The 20,438-nt window shown below is 31.2% G+C and overlaps 1 protein-coding gene across 1 annotated transcript in view; it reads right to left on the bottom strand.

Moving 5' to 3' along the window:
• LOC128173862 (transient receptor potential cation channel subfamily M member 2-like) overlaps window positions 1-11,498 on the bottom strand; it is a 409,575-nt gene extending 398,077 nt beyond the window's left edge. Inside the window, exons 1-9 of the mRNA XM_052839546.1 lie at window positions 11,392-11,498; window positions 9,990-10,155; window positions 8,563-8,723; window positions 5,460-6,943; window positions 4,867-5,242; window positions 1,435-1,667; window positions 864-971; window positions 431-493; window positions 200-335 (exon numbers count right to left, since the gene is read on the bottom strand). Of these exons, the coding sequence (XP_052695506.1) occupies window positions 200-335; window positions 431-493; window positions 864-971; window positions 1,435-1,667; window positions 4,867-4,897 (571 nt within the window). The 5' untranslated portion in view covers window positions 4,898-5,242; window positions 5,460-6,943; window positions 8,563-8,723; window positions 9,990-10,155; window positions 11,392-11,498. The remainder of the gene's footprint in view (window positions 1-199; window positions 336-430; window positions 494-863; window positions 972-1,434; window positions 1,668-4,866; window positions 5,243-5,459; window positions 6,944-8,562; window positions 8,724-9,989; window positions 10,156-11,391) is intronic.
• Between the last annotated feature and the right edge of the window lie 8,940 nt (window positions 11,499-20,438).

Here is a 20,438-nt window from a genome sequence, read left to right as displayed (position 1 = left end):
AGAACCCAAACACATGTTATCAATAGCGCTAGCGCTTACATTGCTAAAACTCAATTATATAAATAAATTGTACGCATTTTCATATTTGTTAGACTCGCAAATTTATTGTAATATTTTAGTCCTATACAATTCCAGTTTGAATGATAAACACGAAAAAAAACCAAACCAAAAGTTGATATAAAAAGAAATAAAAAAATACCATTGTAGTCCAGAAGTGTGCGACACAGCATTTTAGCTAAGTTTGCAGCCGAAAATGATAAGATTTTACTCATTGATTCATCGGTGCTCTCTCCATTCACTGTGTTTTCAAAAGATCGGTGTTCTTTTTTAATTTGCTACATAATAAAAAATTGAATAACAATAAGAATTTAAACACTTTTTTTGTTTATACATGTTTTAGTAAAATGAGTGAAAAAGAATAAATACAAACCTTCAAGACCGAGTTAAGATGGGGACAATCCTCTTTAAAGACACAATCTTGGCAAATGACAACCTAGAGGCAACAAAGAAGCCTTGTTAAGCTCGAATGTATATAATTACAAAGTAGAAATATTAAAATCAAAGACAATTCTTTTCCCTAGTACTTAATCATTAAGTCATCTGAAACTGGGAACAAATTTTAAATTTGCTCGTATGCGCTTCTTTTTTTTTTTTGAATTTGCACATTCAGGATCATATCAAAGTATACTACCATAAAAATTCGATTTCGGAATTTGCTCCAAAGACTAATTAGGTTTGTATGATTAGGACACAAGTGGGATTTGCTTGTAACTACAATTATACACAAGATTTTCTAAAGATTAAGGAACTAAAACGAATAGTTTATAGATATAAACAAAATTTTTACAAAGAAAAAGAATCACCTGGTCATACAACTCTGGCAAGTATTTGACGTCAAGGGCCACACCTTGATCAAGCAATACCCTAACATAATCGCTCCGATTTGCCTTTAATGCCTCGAAAAGAAAAACCTAAAATGACAATCATATGTTAGAACATGTTTAGAACATTGAAACAAATTGAAGAAGGGATCCACCATTGAATGTACACTAAACGCATTTTTCAAATCTAAACACAGACAGGGTGACGTAATAAAATATTCAAATAAATTCGAAAGATAACAAATTAATTGAATTCTCGATTATCAATGTTCGTTTTGAACCAAAAAACAAAAAAAACAAAAAAAACTAAATTACATAAATTGTTTATACTTATCTCTATTGTTGCCTGTTCGATCTAGGGACAAAGTTAGTTTTCGTACAATGCAAACACGTTATATTACTGTTAATATCCAAACATAAAACATTTTGTCCAAATTCGGTGAACAATGTAGCCGATTATCAATTGGGATTTATAAATCAGTTAAACGATTTCTCACAGCAACACAATCTTAAATTTTAAAGCGCACATAGTTTTTGATGTGTGTTTTCTTACCGGTCCACACTCTTGTATTAACCCCATTTCCTCCAAAAGCTGAAGTCCGACATAAAAATATAAGGGCAGTGATGTAGGACCTAGATGTTTTTCGTTCAATGCGCAAGGCATCGACAGCTGTTTGAATTCTTCCAGAAGTTGGTAAACTGTCTCCTTTGTCGGATTGATAGTGGTTCGCAACAGAAATTTGAAAGCAAGTGAGTTTTTATTCTCTTGATTGGATTGAATATTATCTGAAATTTTATTAAAGAGAAACTAAATTTTACTGATCAGCAATCGATAACTGAGAATAATATACGTAAGATAGTTTGTATATTTGTTATAGTCTGTCCCAACTGATTGTCTCCATCACTTGTTGGTAATTGTAAATGTAAGTAGACGTTGCGAGGAACGAAAGATCTTCCGTTTGCGTGTACCATAAAGTAGACTATAGCGATATTTGGCTTTTTATATAATTTCTAAACACGTCATCAAATTCCATTTAACCCTCTATAGAAATTCCAATACACGTATATTATTTATACTCAAATTATACTTTATCGCTTTTATTGTGATTTTTTTGTAAAGTTAAATTGGAAATCAGTAAAATCTATTATTTCAGATATAAAATCATTAATCCTAACGCCATTAAGGACGAACAAATATTCGGCACTCGAGGACTGAAGCCGGGTCGCCTGGGCACAATTCCACCACTATAAAGACAGCGCTAGGCAGACTCTCGCTTCAGGACTTTGGAGCCCAACATTTCGAAAATGCATGGATCGATTTTAAAACAAATTTCATATGTTAAAGTTTTGAGAGCATCCCTTTCAAATAAAAGCATAACAAAATTTCAAGTCTAAAAAATTGAAAAATTAAGGTTTTTTTAATTTCCTTCCGGTGACAACCGGAAGTGTTGGCGGACGTTCGGATATGCAAGAGGCATTGCGGGTGGAGACTCTCTGCCATCCCTAAAAACTTGAAAGATTAATCTTTCAGAATTTCTTTTAGAAAAATAAGCCACTAACAAAAAAAAAAAACAAATCTTTAATATCTGGGGTCCGGAACTGACGATTAAAATATCAACAATTTTCTTACACATTTTGTCTAAAGAAAATTCTGTAAGTTTAATGAAAATCAGCTGAAGCATTTTTGAGAAAACGTGACAGAAAAAAAATACTAGAGGAAATAACAAAAAAACAAAGCAATAACCACAAGGCCTTCCGTTCAAACGGAAGACCTTAATAATTGTAATAATAGAGGAAAAGAAACAAAGCAATAACAATAAGGTCTTCTGTTGAAACGGAAAACCTTATTTAAACAAACCAGTCATTTTCGTACAATTGAAATCAATAAAAGGGGGTAATTTAAGATGTTTGTTATTATTTGTTTTTGTTTATCCAAAATACTGAAGTTTTTATCCAGAGTTGATAGAACAGGACAATCGACAGCGCCTCGCTTGAAGTCATCTTTCCGTAAGTTCTATGGTTGATACAACGAGCTTGTCACTTGGTCGCATGCTGACTGACGTTTTTCACATTAATTGTTACACCATATTTAATCACCTAATTGTCTACGGACTTTTCCGACTTTTTTCCCGATTTCGTCAAAGAGTACACGGCGGGTGTGACCGGTCAGCAGAAGATACCCACTCCTCCTAGGCACCTGATCCCGTCTCTGAGGTTTTCCAGATGTCCTGTTGATTGGATATCGAATTGTCCACGAATTCTTCTACGTTTGCCCAATCATGATATGTTTCCCAAATACGACATTTTTTCCGATAATGACATTTTTACCAATATGATATTGGGCGCACGGTGGTTGTGACCGGTCAGCAGAGGGTGCTTACTTCTCCTAGGCACCTGATGCTACCTTAATTTAAAGTGAGGTCCGTGTTGCTCTGCTTTGAATTTGTATATCGTTTTATGGATTTTTGAAACGGTTCACGGTGTATTATTGTCATACAAGTTCACCATTGAAAACAATTTCAACATTACTGCAATGTATATATATTTTGTCTTTGCACTCGATTTTTTGGTACTCGCTTAAAACTGTTAGATCTAGTTTTGATCGGCAAAACCTTTATTTGTCTAATTTAAAAACTACCGGCCTTAATAAAGCACTGATTTGAGGAATAGTGAATCATTCTTTGAGTATTATGATGTGAAAATTTTGGTCGGTGCGTGATCAAATCAACTAAAGCCCGAAGGGCTTTATGATAGGTCTGATCACGCCCCGACCAAAATTATCAACTCACAATATTCAAAGAATGATCCCTTATTACTTCTTTTTTTATAAGTTTATGTCATTGTTCGATAAAATATTTATGTATAAATAAGCAAACCCCGCAGGGGCCTCAATTTATAGTTTAACATCGATACGAAGTGTTACTAGTATCACTGGCAAAGGCAGTGGAAATGTTACTATAGTGCCATGTTTACTTCAATTTTAATTTTATTAATATTGTTCAGTCAATGCTGAAAATTGCTGATATATACTGATCAATTGCTAGAAGTAAAGGAAAAGAAAAGTTAAAAAAAATATTTTTATCAATTAAGTGGTTTAAATTTTCCCATGTAGACATGTGCTCTGAATAGAACGCTTGCTTATGTTTTTTGGTATCTTGTATCTTTCTGTAATTGACCGAAAAAAAATTGATAGTATTTAGGTCACAGATAAATCTAAAGAATAAGTGCATGTATGCATCAATTAAAGTCTCTATTTGATAAATCACAGCCGTAAATCTGCTATTATTCAAGGTTAAAAATGACCTCGAGTAAACGTTTTTTTTTTCAATATCAAGAAGCTTGCTAACCGAATGAGTATGTTATGATTCCTAAATCAGAAAGTTTGCATACATTTTTGAAATCGGAATAAAAATTTCGAAAAAACGGCGGCAGAAAATGTCTACGATAGTTGGCATCAATATTCACAAATACCCGGAGAATGATCTTACACTAATATCCACTTTTAGACTTCAACGAACAAGCATGATTTGGTAATACTGATGTTATGTTATTAAAACAAACAGGAATAGAGTGTGGAACGCCCTGGATCAGCGTTTAATGGCAGCTTCTACAACAGAGGGCAATTTAAATTAACCTATCGATATTCGTGATTTGTTCCGGTTTTTTATTAAAGAAAAACCACGATTTACAATTAGTAGATGCTAATCACTTGGTTTATTGTATAATGTGTTTTACGTCTCTTCCACTTTATTTATTACTTATCCAGAACTGAAAAAAGTAGTACCTTGTAGAATGATTTTACTGTGTGTTGATAATCATTGACATAAACTGAGATTTATTATTAATTTTAAGCATCGCTAAAAATTGTTGACGCTATATTTTTGGGTCCAGGGAACTTTCAACAGAGTAAACTACATACAAATTGTTAAAAGAAATGAGTATTCAAAAGTGTGATTATTTGTTAGTTTCATTGAACTCAATTTACCATTTGTGATTTCTTGACTGATATCTTCCATATACCAGGATCTGACTACTGTCTCTCCAACAATGCTGGAAAATATTAGAGGGTCGTCTTTATCCAGATCAAATATCCCAACATACAAGTAAAAAAATGTTTTAACCAAAAGTTATACATTTTTCAGCAAGTGGAAATAGCTTGTTCATGTAAATCGGTTTTTTGAATAAGTATTTGCTTCTCATAGAATGATATATGTATCTATATAGTAAAACACTAAAATAAGATACTCACGATATGCCTATTCTGGCCTATTCTTTGAAGATATTTTGCCACTAAATCATTTATGTTTTTATCAAACCCAATACCTAATAATGTTCCAACATTCGTTTGAAGTGCAAATGGACTAAAATGAAGGAACCAAACATTATTGATTTTTCTCAAATGAATTATACAGAACCAGAAATTTACTAATTTGTCATAATTTGAACACTCTCAAAACCTAATGCACAAAGATTATATTGCTAAAAAAGTGAAAATAGTGCCAATCAATTATGATTAAGACAACAATACACATATGTGTGGTTTATATTTCTATTTTAAAAACGAACAGTGATTCATACTTGTCTAAGTAGTCAGATACTAAGTCGGCAGCCTTTCCCGATCCTTTTATAATAATTACTGGAACCTTCTGTCGAGTGCATCTGATATGTGAACAATTATTTCTATGTTTCCTTCACAAACTATGACAGCAATAGGTACAGGCATGTCTGTGTTGGTTTTGATATAAAACGAATTGTAAAAAGAAGAAAATCATAGTAAATGTAACAAAATTGTACTTAAAATAAATTTCATTTGAATATTATATAGAGTATTAAAAAGAAATGCACATGTACATAAAACGATCACAGGAATGAAAAGGCAACTCTAAGCAATCAATTGAGTAAACATTCTTGCATTCAGCATGATGTCATATTTTATTAAGAAACATGCCAGTTCATACTTTATCTTTAATTAATATAGAATGTCACTAGAAACTCTTCTTACTGAACATATATTTAATATTCCTGTATTAGGTACAATTATTATTGATTAGGTCAAAAGCATATTTAATAGAAAAGATCAATGTCAAGAGACGAATCATCGAAATACAGTGTAAACAGTGTCAAAATGATTTATTTTTATTATCTTATTTAATACAGATGCCAAAAATTAATGAGTGTCAGTTAGGATATAGTCAGGATTATACAGAGATGAATAATGTGTTTTATCAGCGAGTGCTTTTACATAAGCAGATAAACATTTATATGTTTTGACCGGCCTGTCAGTGTGAAGACAAATGCAAAAGTGTAACACTACCGAGAATATTTTGAAAGATGAATTTGACAAATATCAAAAGCAATGGCCTTAAATACTTGAAAAGTGCTGCTAGAATCCTGCGCTTGGTTAATGTAAATGAATAATGCGTAGTATTTTCAGTGAAATGAAAGACTTTGTGGGGGACGATATTTATTGCATGAGATTAACAATAGAATTCTAGCAATAAATAAAAATCAACATGAACTACATGCCGATCGAATTATTCTATCATACATACAAATGAACTATGAGGTAGTGTTTAAACTTTTTGATGTTTTGTAAAAAGAGGTCTATTTAACTGCCATGTGATACCATGGCACGGCAGCTTCTAAGATCGACTCGAATTCGAAATAGAAAAATAATATCCTGTCTATCACATTCACTTGATATTAATATTCAGAAAAGTTGCTTTCCAGAAGAAAAAAAAACCAACAGTCTAAAAATCGATCATAATATCAACGGTCATTAAACTCTAAGTTGCTTTAATCTTCCCGCGATAAAAAGTGTTAGTTTAAATCATTGCAATGACTTCATATGTACTCTAAAAATAATACATATAAAACGATTGATACCCACAAAGTTAATGATGCTGATATTATCATTGGTTTATCAAAATATTAAGTATATCAATTGTCTTGCTGAAAACTGATTTTTGTCTCGAAATGAATTCTTCAAAGTCCAAAAGAAACATGTCCGTCTTTCCTGCTTTTGTTTCGTTTTGCATTGTTTTACTGGCGGCTGTTTGAATCTGGAACATATCTTTATTGTTAACTTAACCTTTTTGAATTTAGATCCATAATATTTAACCCCAATTTCAAAATGTAAATAATGATTCGATTTAAGAAATGCTATGCTTATCAAGATATAATACGAAACAAATTGAAATGTTTACTATGACTTTGTTTGTAAAAGACTTTTTTTTCTAAACGTTAATTATTAACTTAACGACTTGTTATATTCAAATATCAATGTATTCACAGAATCGTTAAACTATTTAGATTAATTTTCTTTAATCTGCCTATACCAAATTGATACTTTTATATAAAATGTTAAATGGGAATATTGTAGTAACAACTTCTTTTTCTTCTAAAAATAGAAATGTAGGTATAATGATGTCACAAATCACTTCCTACCGGTATTATATTTGTACGTATTAGTATACTGGGAGCTTCTTAATCTTTCCCGTGTAACTAGTTTTTTTTAAACCCGTAGGATACCTCTCTGGACACTGTGTCAGCTACAGAATTTATTGGTCAGTTTTTTTCTATTGTTTGATTACCTTATTTAAACTGCCGCATTGCAGACCTGGCAGACAGTGGCCACGACTTCTTCCTGACAGGTATTAGCAGCTAAGGTTTTGAGTAACACTTTCTCCTATTAGAGGTAAGTTAAACTATTCTATACTTTTGTAATTAAACTACGATTCAGTCTTTTTACATTACTGTGTAATTTATACTAAGTATTTTCTTTAACTTTTTGATATACTGGTTTTACGAGGTAGAACTTTTAAACTTAAGTGCTTGCTCGCGCGTGTTCCTGTGTGGTCACTTGTCGAGTGTGTGCTTTATACTCGAATATAGATGCATGATATACTTATATTTTGTACAGATTAATTTGCCTATGGCTTAGACGTTTTTTTTTGGTTAAGTAAAGTGATAATCTTAACGTTATACAGTGTTCGTATTCGCTGTGGTTTTGTGCTGTTGTATGGCGTGCTGATGTTACCATAATGTTATATTTAAGTCCGTGCGACTTAGCTTATATTTATGTATGGTTTATTAATCAGGTAACTCAAAATATGTTTATTGTTTAATTCAATAAGGTCTGTATCCAGTTTTTGGCAGTCCATCGCCATGGTAATACCTGTCTGTCACTGTCTCACGCCATGCCATTTCTACCCATCTCGTCCTCACCGGATGGCTTCTACATGCCCGTGATGAAACGTGGGACAATAGAGAACATAAGAGTTTACTGTTTAGATGTGTTTATATTATGTATATTTGTTTCGTTTTTATATTATATCAGAAATTATAAGTAGCAATTGAATCTTGTTTGACTGAACAGTCACGACGGCTGTCGTGACAAATATTGTTTCTCTGAACTTTTTGAAGATGACTGCAATCTGGCTTTTTATCGAATGTCTTTAGAATGAAACACTTCAAATTCAAACTAAACCACATATTTAATACTGACTGAAACGCGACTTCTTCTTAATTCAGAGACTTAGGAGGTGACTATACTAGTAATTAGTAGGTAGTCATGTTCAAGGTCAAATCCATATAACTTGATTTAATTTAGATTTAAATGTGTTGGGTTGGTGACTCTAATACATGTAAATAAACTTATAATTAAATAACAAAAAGTTACCCGTCTTCCTGCAAAACTTATAAGCTTGATGTGCCGTTCAACGTCATCGAGTGAAGGGCTGCCGCTTTTTGAAGAGCACTTTAAATTCACGTAACGCCTGTAAGCATCACTGATGATCTTTGAGACACCATTCTCTAATCCACGGTACAAGATCCAAGAAACTATGACATAATCAAGAATCTGGGTGAAAAAAAATGACAATAGCAAACCGTCAACCATCTCAAAAATCCATAAAACGAAAAACAAATTCAAATTATCTCTCTCTCTCTCTTTCTCTAAGCTAATTTTAAAAAAAAAGCAAACAAACAAAAGCATTACTGACCAATTGATCCAAATAATAAAAAAATGTGTTTTAATGGAGTAATACCGGGGTATATATCAAAATTTGCTAATACTTATAATAATTGAATTTGTTTAGCATAAGTTTTTATTTTACAGGATGATCAATAATTTAATATTTCTTAAACAAGGTGATATTTAAAGCATTACTCAAGCCTACATTTGTATCTTATGAAGGTTTGAAGACTTATCCTAACCTATGCGACGCTTACGTGAGCACATTCAGCTTAATCACTAAGGTAGCCAGGGACAGTTTCGCATAAACTACCCGTCAATATCTTAGTAATAATGAGTGTTACTGTATTTGAAGGCCTGTATGTTCAATGAAAATTAGTGAATTGATTATTGGTGACAATTATAGGTGTACTCACCTTTCATACAAGAAGAAAGTAGGGCAGACGGTAAGTGAAATAGTGTGAAAATGACATGGATGGGAGGTGGGGCGGTTCAGACTGGGAGGAAGGAGACTGTTGGGACTGTAGGGGAAATGTTAGACTACAGGTTGCAGGGTCATCTCTCTGCAGGGAACACAGTAGGGTGGGCCAAAATGGGTAAAATTTTGACGTTACATCGGGTCACAATTAGACATTTAATTTGACCAGAATAAGATATGGGTGTCATTTGGGGTAAATTTTTAACCTTACTGTCCTTCCTTAGGTCAAACAGGTAGCTACAAGTCATTTTGATCCAGGTGCATATTATATTATTCCCGCAACATAGTGCTAAATGGGGGTATCCAGAACACATAATTTCAAGTTTAAAAAAACTGTCCCCTGCTACCTAAGAAATAAATGAGGTAACATATTTCAGAAAATACTAGCTATTTAAGAAGAGTCATACATGACTTTAAACGTTTCAAAGTATTTTGTAAAAGAAGAAGATAAAATGAAAACTCAACTAAATCGATTAAAATATTAATGCTATCCCTATCAAAGATTAAAGCAATATTATATACTTTATTAAATTCTGTGACAAGGGATTTTTACCATTGTTATAGTCATATACAAGCTCAGCTTTAATATGTATACGTTTGTTCACCACATGCAGATAATAAAGTGTTGTATTTTAGAAATCATTGAATGAAATACCTCCTCCGCTCCTTGCTGCTTCGATCAAAGCCGTCTGGAACACAGTTGTTTGCCAAGGCTTTGAGACAAAGTTTTCAGAGTCTCAAATTACAGAAAAGACCATGGTCGGCGTAGACTTCACCGCTTTCTTGATTTCATTCCATGTACTTTCAACTCCAATCAAATCCTTACACAAATAGATGTATATGTAAAACCTATTGATGATGTGATAATTGCTACCTTGCGTAATGATCAAGGAAACACTATCCTTGTTATTAAAAAAAGGACACTTTATTGTAAATAAAATGCGAAAAGTATTTTTTTCTTGAAATCATTAGATCTTCTGATAATCTCATTCATGATATTCCCGAAAAGATTTATTAAACAATATTGTTTATATCCTTATTTTACAAAAAAATACGCCCAGTTTGCAATAGGCTAAATACTCTTCAGGAACAAAAGCCTCCGATTCCAAATAAACAAAAGGTTTTACATGTTTACTAATAAGAAATGAACCTTATGCATATTTTCGGGGGTATTCATTTTAATTTAAGACACTAAACGATAACTTTTTATACTACTCAGACGTGTCTTTTGGGGTAATGAAAAAATATCACAAAAACTTTTTGTTAATATTATTAAAATGAATGCAGTTACATTTATTGGTAGGAAAGAGTCAAGCCCTCTAAATGTAGTATTATAAAGGAAAGTAGAGGAATAACCGAAGTAAAGATTGTCATTTTTTCCAAACTATAATCGGTGAAGAAGAGCAAGGCTCATCTCAGTCTACTTGGATGGCTAATGTCAGTCTGCACATGTCCGTGATGTTAGTGTTTTCAGTAAAGCTTTCGTTTCGAGTGATCAAGAAATAATTCACACAAAGTAAGCAGCAAAAGTATAAAAATGACTTTACTGAACGAAGTAAAAATTATCAATATAACCAACTTGAATCGAGGTGGTTGACATTAAAAAAACTACTATTTTTTTTTTTACGTGAACTGCGTATATTCTTACAAAGACATCTAGATTGTTTTATTGAGTATGTTTTGTCTAGTCATGCATATAAATTATGCATTATAATCAATATCCATATGAAAAGGAGATCAACATTCTAATTGAATATACACACATGGTCATATTTACACAATGCATAAGTTCAAAATCTTTTTCAAGGTTGATTTTTTAACCAATCTAAAGTTTAACCAGTGTGTAACATCATTTTTGAATCAGATAACATGCAATTTCGATTAACATTTTTATAAATAATATGTGAAAGCCACAATTTACTGGAAGTGATTTTTTATACTACTACTTTTAAACTACTTATTTTTTTTGTCAAATACAGTAGAGTGTTACGCTTTCTTCTTTTATTTACATACAACAAATTGAGGTTTTTTTTTTTACAAAAATATACATCGTTTACCTGAGTAATCTGAAACTCTGTCGTTAGAAATGAAGTTCCTGACATGATTTCACTAAACCAGTTTTCAGCCTTGAAATAAAGATTTGTTTCTTCAAAAAATTAGTAGATCAACTGCAGAAAGTTTCGGCTTGCCTCTTTTATATTTTGCACGCTGGCCTATCACAGCGATTAAATTTGTCCCTCTTTTTTTAGTGTGAAATTTAGTTGTTATGTTTGCCTTTTTGAAGCGTTTTACATAATCTATACATTTTATTTACATTGAACTCTGTACTATATAGACTAGCGTTCACCTCTCCATGAATCATAAACAGGAGAGTACATTACTCCTGAAATTGGTATCGACTGATACACGATAAATTGCTTTGTATATAATTCTGTCATTGATATCAAGTTATCAAGGTTTATTTTCTGGGGGTGGAGATGGGGGTCGCAATTTTTTTTTTTTTGCGTAAAATATAAAGTAGCAAAAATCATTAATTTTTTACCATTGTAATTCACATTAACTCTTCTTTATTTGCAAAATTTCAAAAAAGTCCATCAAATTGATTGTTTAGGGACCATCTCTAAATACAGATTCATTTACAAGAAAAATGATTAATGAACTTGTCATTTTCCACACTTCAAAGATTATAAAAAATATAGACATGGAGAGAGAGAAAAAAAAATTAAAATACCATGACAGGATTTATTTTACAGGAATGTTATTTATTGTGTAATCCCAATAAAAAAAATTAAATGGGTTTTGGCGTTAATCTCTTCAATTCATCATGTGGCTGTTGACACTCGTTATATAGAGAATTAATTTTGGAATATAACAAATTACACATTGAGCATTCTTTTGAAAAAAAACCCCAAAAACTGGCGATCTTATTTCAGATACGTCTTATTTTGTAAAGTTTTGTGAATAGTGGACCACTTTAAAGACCTACGCAAAGTTTTTGATTTCTTTTGGCAACATGAATCAGTTTTATAGATAGAAATCGACGTGTTGAATTTGTCTTAAAAATGTGTAGAATTCTTTGGGTTTTTTTTTTTTTTGTATCATGTTGACCCTATTTTTACAATGAGGGTTTTAATGAGTTTAAGTGTTGAAATAACTGACGCCAAAACGTGAATAAAGTAGAGCAGTTTTGTTATCACTAAAATATATAAACTGATGTTCGGAAGTGTAATTGAACTCTAAGCGAGATACAGCTATATATAAGATATATGTTAGTGCCGTTTTACATAGCTTATATTAAATATATCATTAAATATATGTCGTGTATTTGAAGGCTGTGTACAATTAACTTTACAATGTAGTGACAATAAAGCAATGTACATCTTAAAATGTTCACCAATGGCGAATGTTCAATATGTATTAAGTAATGCCTTTCTGACATAAGGGGACGAATATTGTTTTCTTATCACCCAAAATACACTGTTAAATATTTTAGACCAGTATATTCATTCTTCAATTTTTTTTCTAGACCAGAACTTGTCAATCGTTTGTACAGCTTCACGGGCTGCTCAGAAATTGTCTTCTTGATAATAACGCCCATTTTGGGGGTTTTCCGTGTGACTTAGTGATACAAAAAAATTAAAATTAATTATAAATCTCATTGGTGACGAAATCATGTTTTTTTCTTCTAAAGTTAGTATACTTGATTGTAGATGTCTAATCATTTTTAATTATCACACTGTGCACTATCAATATATCTAACTCTCTTTTTACTGAGTTTTTCGTGCTTGGTGTTTACGCAAATCGATACTTTACACATTTTCTAAATTCTGAATTTCCATAAAATTGAGAATAATCTTCTGTATTTATCGTATCATTCAATACTAAAAAAAACATAAGAGGAAAAATAGAAATCCTGTTATTGTAAATTGTTTAGAGCTAATTTAGTTCTCAGATAGAAGATGGGCTCAGAGAACCAATATTATTTCTTATTTGTATTGATGTCATACGTGCATTATTCAGGGTTGGGAATCACCGATTAACGGTTTCAGACTTTACATTCAATGCAATCAGGAAGTTTAAAAAAGAAAGATGTTCTTCGATCCATACATTGTGTCACCGAATTCTTCTTTAAAACTTCCTAGTAGACTTGAATGTGGCAACTATCAATACATTCATTATTAATCTGCAACGTCAATGTATTTGTTAGTTAGAATGCTTGCATAAGTAATTTATTCGGCAAAACATAAGAATAACAAGATGCGATCTCGTTGAAAGCAACGAAAAATATTTCATTTGAAAGCACCTTACGAAACGTTATAGGGACACTTGTTCTTTCCTATCATTTCTTAACACCTCTTTAAACTCAATTTAACTATCTTTTTGGATTTAAATACGCGGGCTATATTTTATATATATATATATATATATATATATATATATATATATATATATATATATATATATATATATATATATATATATATATATATATAATATAGATAAATAGATAGATAGATAGATAGATAGATAGATAGATAGATAGATAGATAGATAGATAGATAGATAGATAGATATGAATATTATGAATATATAAATATTTTATTTAGTTTTATTATTGAGCCCCCCCCCCCCCAAAAAAAAAAGAGAGAGAAAAAACCCCAAAATGGGAAATCGTTTATTTTTTAACAATTATTTCATCTATTTTTTATCTCTATGAATATTATATGTTGCCGGCAGTGTTTGTTTTTAAGTATTTCCAATCATTATGTATCACAGTAAACGTGATGAGAATTTGTGTTTATTGTATCTGTACAATAGACAAATCTATTTATTTAATGAAAAACCTAAATGTTTTATTAAAAAAATGCTGTTAGGGACTAATATATAGTGAAATATCGAATAATCAATAGATAATATTTAACAGTATGTTACACATTCGCCAAACCAGTAAAGAGGAAGTTTAACTTAACCTTCTTCTTATAATTTTAAAAGATATTCTTTTTTAAAATTTTAAAGACCAAATATTTCCTTTTGTTAAGAAACAGCTAATTTACATTGAGCATATAGCCATAATGATAACTAATGATGGCATTTATCAACAAAGTTCAGTTTAAGACCTTGAAGGTCAACAAGAAGGTTATACATGTACAAAACTGTTCCTTGGTCAGAATTGAGCAGGCAATTATTTGATGTTGATAGTTCGTTAAAAGAGAATTGGCACACAATTTCCGAATGATTAATTTTTAAAATGACATACGTTACCTCCCAGTTCGTAGAAGTTCATTGTCAAGAACGATTTTTAGCTCTAATATAATGTTGAAAAAAAAATTGTTTATGCTTCTGTCTAGAGATTCAACGTTTTGAAATTCGTTTACTTCTTTCCTGCAAACAAACTCCAACAAACTCATATATCGGGAAAAAATCCCACTTTTCTGACCTCGTTTTATTCACGGATATTATATTATCAAGGAAAAAAAACAAATCCAATGTCTTCTTTTCAGTGATTACAGAGAGAGAGAGAGAGAGAGAGAGAGAGAGAGAGAGAGAGAGAGAGAGAGAGAGAGAGAGGAGAGAGAGAGAGAGAGAGAGAGAGAGATTTAAATCAGTAGATATGAGAGATGCAGTTTTTAATAATTTATTTTAAATACGCCTTGCCATTTTGTATGTGACTCTAGAATGACATTTCTGTATTCTAATGGGTTCATCTCTAAACATCGTGTCAAAATTTGTTTGTAAACCAAAAATATCTGTCATCCATTTTTCCAAACCAATCCTAAATATTTCACTAAATAACAGTCGATAGAAACGTGTTGTTTTGTCTCAGGGATCTGTTAACAGAAGTAAAACAATGAAGAATTTACTTTCCCTATTCTCTGTACATAATGATTAGTTAGTAACGTTCTATGTGGTAGTTAGTATTGATGCCATAATAATTGTGTATCCTTTGTGCACTTAAATTAAAGTTCAAAACTATAACTTTTCCTCCACTGTTTTAAGCTATTTCATTTTCTGACATATCATTTGTTTCAGGTTTTGGAACAGTTATTTTTGTTGATATTAAGAGGTTGTGCATGTCACTACACCATTTGTTTGATCTACAAAACATGTCTTTTGTGTTTAGGCTATTAAAATTGTTAGTGTGATTTCAATCATCTTATATTTTTATCTGTAAATATATAGCTAACATTTCACCAAATATTTCTGTAAAAATCATTTTTGAAAATCAGTATTGCATTAGATTCTTGAAAATTAACTTTAGTTCATTAAACAGTGAAGCAAAAAATGTATTCAAAAAATAAATGGCACTCTAATGTTGTTATTTTAGAGGATTAAAACACTAAATATAACTAGTAGACTAATTGTTCACGAAACAATTAGAGGCCTTTCCACCTTTCATAATGATCAAAAAATATTCCCGAAAATGTTGATAATTATTGAGTAATTATAGAAAAAACAATATCTGGAAAATAAAAAAAATCGGTTCCGCACATCAGTATCGATCCAAGAATCTTAAAATTCATAGGCGAGAGTGTTACCCCTATTCTATGTCGCTTGTTTTCTGAGTGGAGGTAAAAATTGTTGAGTTGTGTAGTCAATTTGGATGATGATAGAAAGAAGAGATGGAATGTTCTTCCGTCCATCTGAAGTTGATACGCAACGTTGTGAAACCTTTAGATAGGGGCTTAGCGATTGGTTGAGATGACAGTATTTGTTCATCATTTTATTAATAAAAATCAGTGCTGCTTGTAAACAATGTGGCCGGATAGCGTTGACTTAGAAATAAACAGGCCAGGTCAAACTCTTGTCGCCAGCGGGTATTTGAAGGAGTGGGAACATCACGTCGGCTTAACTGAGGCGCATTCTCCTGGTGATTCGAAAATTTGAAATGCACGTGCCTAAAAATCTATCAACTTTCATGCATTTGTGGATTACGAGTACAGAAAATCTGAACTGAATTAAGGCCTGTCGTGTATTTCAGGCTAGTCGGGAAATAAACAAACTGAAAGAAAATGTAAACTAAATTCATATAAAATCGGTGTCTGGGAAGGAAGAGTTATCTTTCGTAGAACTTCAACACAAGTCGTCACAGGTTGCTGATAGAAGTGTAAACACAAATTTTCAGTGGAATTTGAGCATGAATTTGTTTGATACAAATATCGAAGCGTTGAAATTTCGTTTCTTAGGATGATGGTTCGATGCCGCTGAAGTGGATAACTTTCTTCAATATGATTCATTTCGTTTCAAATTTGGCAATTAGATTCAGGTGTGAGAAACAATCCCATGAATTTTCGGCAAGTTCTACAGAGTTTTACTGGAGCTGGAATTTTTATTTGGAGGCGTAGTCTAAAACGCGGTCTGGAGTCAAATTGCAAACAGAGTTTCAACTTTTAAAACATATTCTGTCAAACGGTTGTAACACTTTGTTGTTAACACAGGTGTTATTCTAAAAAGAAATATCAAATATCGAGGGTCAAGTTCATGTAAGACTTCAATCCTTGTATAAAAGAAGGGAAAGGGGGGCTAATTGTACATATAACTGAATCTGATATATATGTTGCATATACTTATAATACATCATGAACTAAAATTCTCTCTCAAACTTGTTTAATATAATCTGAAAGATAAGCAAAGGTATCAGTTTTACTTAAAACATTTGCAATGAAAAATAATTATTTGTTTATAGTTTATCAGACAAAAAATAATTTCTATAAGTAAAAATCTCAGGCTGATATTAGGGTAAAAGGTTTTAAGTTATGATCAGCACTTAGTATCTTAATCAAACGACTCATGCAAATATCAATGTAAACAGCAAAAGTCCTCATACTCGGTATTTATGTAAATATTGAAGCGAAATCTTATTTTTGTTTATATGCAACGGTATGTGGATAATTACTAGAATAATTTAGATGCAGTCGCACGTTAAGAGAACATGTTGATATTGTATTTCATCAATTAGATATTCTAGTGGTAACTTTAAACTCCCTAGTGAATGTGTAAAGGGTAAAGGCCAATCCATTATGTCAGTTCATTACATGAGTCGGTACACGGTTTGGGACAAGATATCTGATAACATTGACAAGTTGAAGGTTGTGTAGATTTATTTTAAACACAAGTTGCATGTAAACTAACGAAATAAAAATGCACAATCTAAGATGATGTTATGAAATAGATCAACACGCAAAGAATGTGCTCAAGTTGTTCACTCAGGTGTAACAATTAAAAGGAGTCAATGAAAAAATGACAATAACAAACCATTAACGATCTCAAGAATCTATTAAACAGAGCAACACGGACAGATGATGGAATGATAGGCGAACTAGATCCATATAAATAAAGGCCTATTAGAAGCTCGTGTACAGCTATAGTTAGACCTGTATATGTTACTTTTGTAGTATGTTTCTATATAATAGAAGAAGCACCTTGAATAAACAACAGGCTATAAATAATGATTAAAGCAAATTCTTTACAATATATTCAAAAACATGTATATAGCTCGATTACTGTCATTCATATTCATTAACACAAAGTATTTTTTATTGAAAATAGTAAAGCATCGTCAATATTTCATTCGAATCAAATATTCAAATGAAATTGTAACCATGCTGTTTGAAATTATATGTATGTTTATCTAGCTAGGTAATTTCTTAGCTATTCATGCTTTCAATTTGCTTGAGCGGATATTCCAAAAAAAAAGTCATTTTTCTTTTTATGAAATAAATCCCCAATTTTGATGATTTATGTATTTGCTAAACATAAAACAAAAAAGAGTAAAGTTTAGATCAAAATATTTCATATGAAAATAACATAGATAAACACGTTACTTTTCGTTGTTGTGTTGTTCAGGATCCTGTATCAAGCATGATTTTTTTTTAATATAATGAGAAATGTCTTAAAAAACATCGCTAAGGTACTTTTAATCTGTTTTAAAAATCCATATCCGTTGTTAAGCTACTTAAAAAACGTATGTGCGTATGACGAGATGCCTTCTTTTCCATTAACAGTAGAAATTTAACTGTCTGACAAGCCTGCTTTTTTGTACCAAGAAAAAAAACCAAAAAACAAAAAACATAACTTTCCTGCTGATACCAAAGAATGTATAAATACATTTTTATACAGCGTGGAAAATGTTTTGACCTCTCAGATTTATTAGGTCAAATATTTTTTTCAAATATTTTTTTTTTAATTTTTAGTCTGTACATTATCGAAAGCCTGTTATACATGTATTTTAAAATATTAACACTTTTTAGGTACAAATTTTGTCATGCTAAACTAAAATTCAATTTTATTTTTTGACATAGTACATTTTCGGCAAATCAGTAAAGAGGAGGTATACCTAAACCTTCTTTTTAATTTTTCAAGTTTTTCCTATTCAAGATTTAAAAAACAAATATTTCCTTTTGTTGAGACACAGTCAATCCACGTAATGTATATGTTCATAATGGTAACTAATGTTATGAATTTAGCGAAAAATCTCAGTTTAAGACCTTGACGATTCGACTTCAACACGAAGGTAATACGAAAATGTTCCTTCGTCAGAATTAAGCATGCAATTCTTTGGTGTTCATAGTTCTTTAATAGAGAACTGGCACACGATATCTTAATGATTAGAGTATTAAAATGGCATATTTTTTACCTCCTAAGAAGTTCAATTTAATGATCTTTTGAATGCGATTAATTGAACGATTTTTAGCTCTAATCTAATGTTTAAAATTAAATTGTTTATGCTTGTTTCTAGGGATCCAAAATTTTGAAACCTGTTTACTGCTTTCTTGAAAACAAACTCCAAGAAACTCATATATCGGGAAAAACCACTGCACTGACTTCTCTTTATTCATATATATTTTATTTAGAAAAAGATTTCAAAGATGAAAAGAAAAAGCCAATGTGTTCTAGTCAGTGATTACATTTACACATTATTCAATATTTTATGTGAAGCATACGTTAACCATCGCAAGAAAATTTTATTTATAACAAAAACAAGCATAGTTGTAATTCAGAATAAAAGCCGACTTCCTCATTCCTTACATTAACGAGAGAGAGAGAGAGAGAGAGAGAGAGAGAGAGAGAGAGAGAGAGAGAGAGAGAGAGAGAACAGTACCTTGGAGGGAAATCATTTACTGTGTTTCCGTTCTATAAAATGTACAATTCTAATACTGTTAAAAGGCGTGATAAAGAAAAACATTTTATAAGAACTTTTAAACCTAAATTGAATAGCTTAATGTAACCTCTGGGTATTCTAAATGTTTTATTCATGTTTTAACCGTGTTATATAATCTGTTATTATTATTATTATGGTATCTAAAAAAACGGGAAAATATGACGTAATTCAGAGAATTGAAGACGCCGTTTAATTATTATGACGTCATAACAAACGTTACCATGTCAGTATTGTAAAACATCTGAAGAAAATGAAAGCGCTTATGTTTTACTCGATCTTTGTGTTTTCATTTATTTAAGTTTTATATATATTTCACCGACCACTGAGGTTTTTCTTGGATTTATCTATCTATCTATCTATCTATCTTTCTATCTATCTATCTATCTATCTATCTATCTATCTATCTATCTATCTATCTATCTATCTATCTATCTATAGTGGAGGAAGTTTAACTTCCATTCTTTAATAGTTCTTCGATTTCAAGACTCTAATACCAACATAAACACCTTGTTTTTAAACTTTGTTAATTTACACGGTGAATATAAACATAATGTAAAGCAATACTTGCAATTCAAATATCAGGTTTATTTCCAAGACCTTGACATTATGTCAAAAAATGATATAAGAAAATGATTTTTGTAGGTATTTGAGCATGCAAATGATTTGTGTTGATAGTTCTGTTCTAGAGAATTGGCACAAATTTTCCTGATGAATGGTTTAAAAAAAATCACCCTTTACCTCCCAAGAGCCAATTTTGATAATTGCCTGAATGTGTTTGACAATGTGAACTGATTTGATATTTATAATTGAACTGCTTATGCTTTTTTATTATTACAATGTTTTGAAATTTGTTTATCGCTTATAATTTAAGGAAAAAATCCTTGCATTTCTTTTGTTTCATTTATCCAAACTTTTATCAGTAATCAACTTCAAAAATGAGTTGCC

Source organism: Crassostrea angulata, chromosome 2 (assembly GCF_025612915.1).
Source record: "Crassostrea angulata isolate pt1a10 chromosome 2, ASM2561291v2, whole genome shotgun sequence".
In the NCBI taxonomy this organism is placed as follows: Eukaryota; Metazoa; Mollusca; class Bivalvia; order Ostreida; family Ostreidae; genus Magallana; species Magallana angulata.
This window is presented reverse-complemented; position numbering and strand designations above follow the sequence as displayed.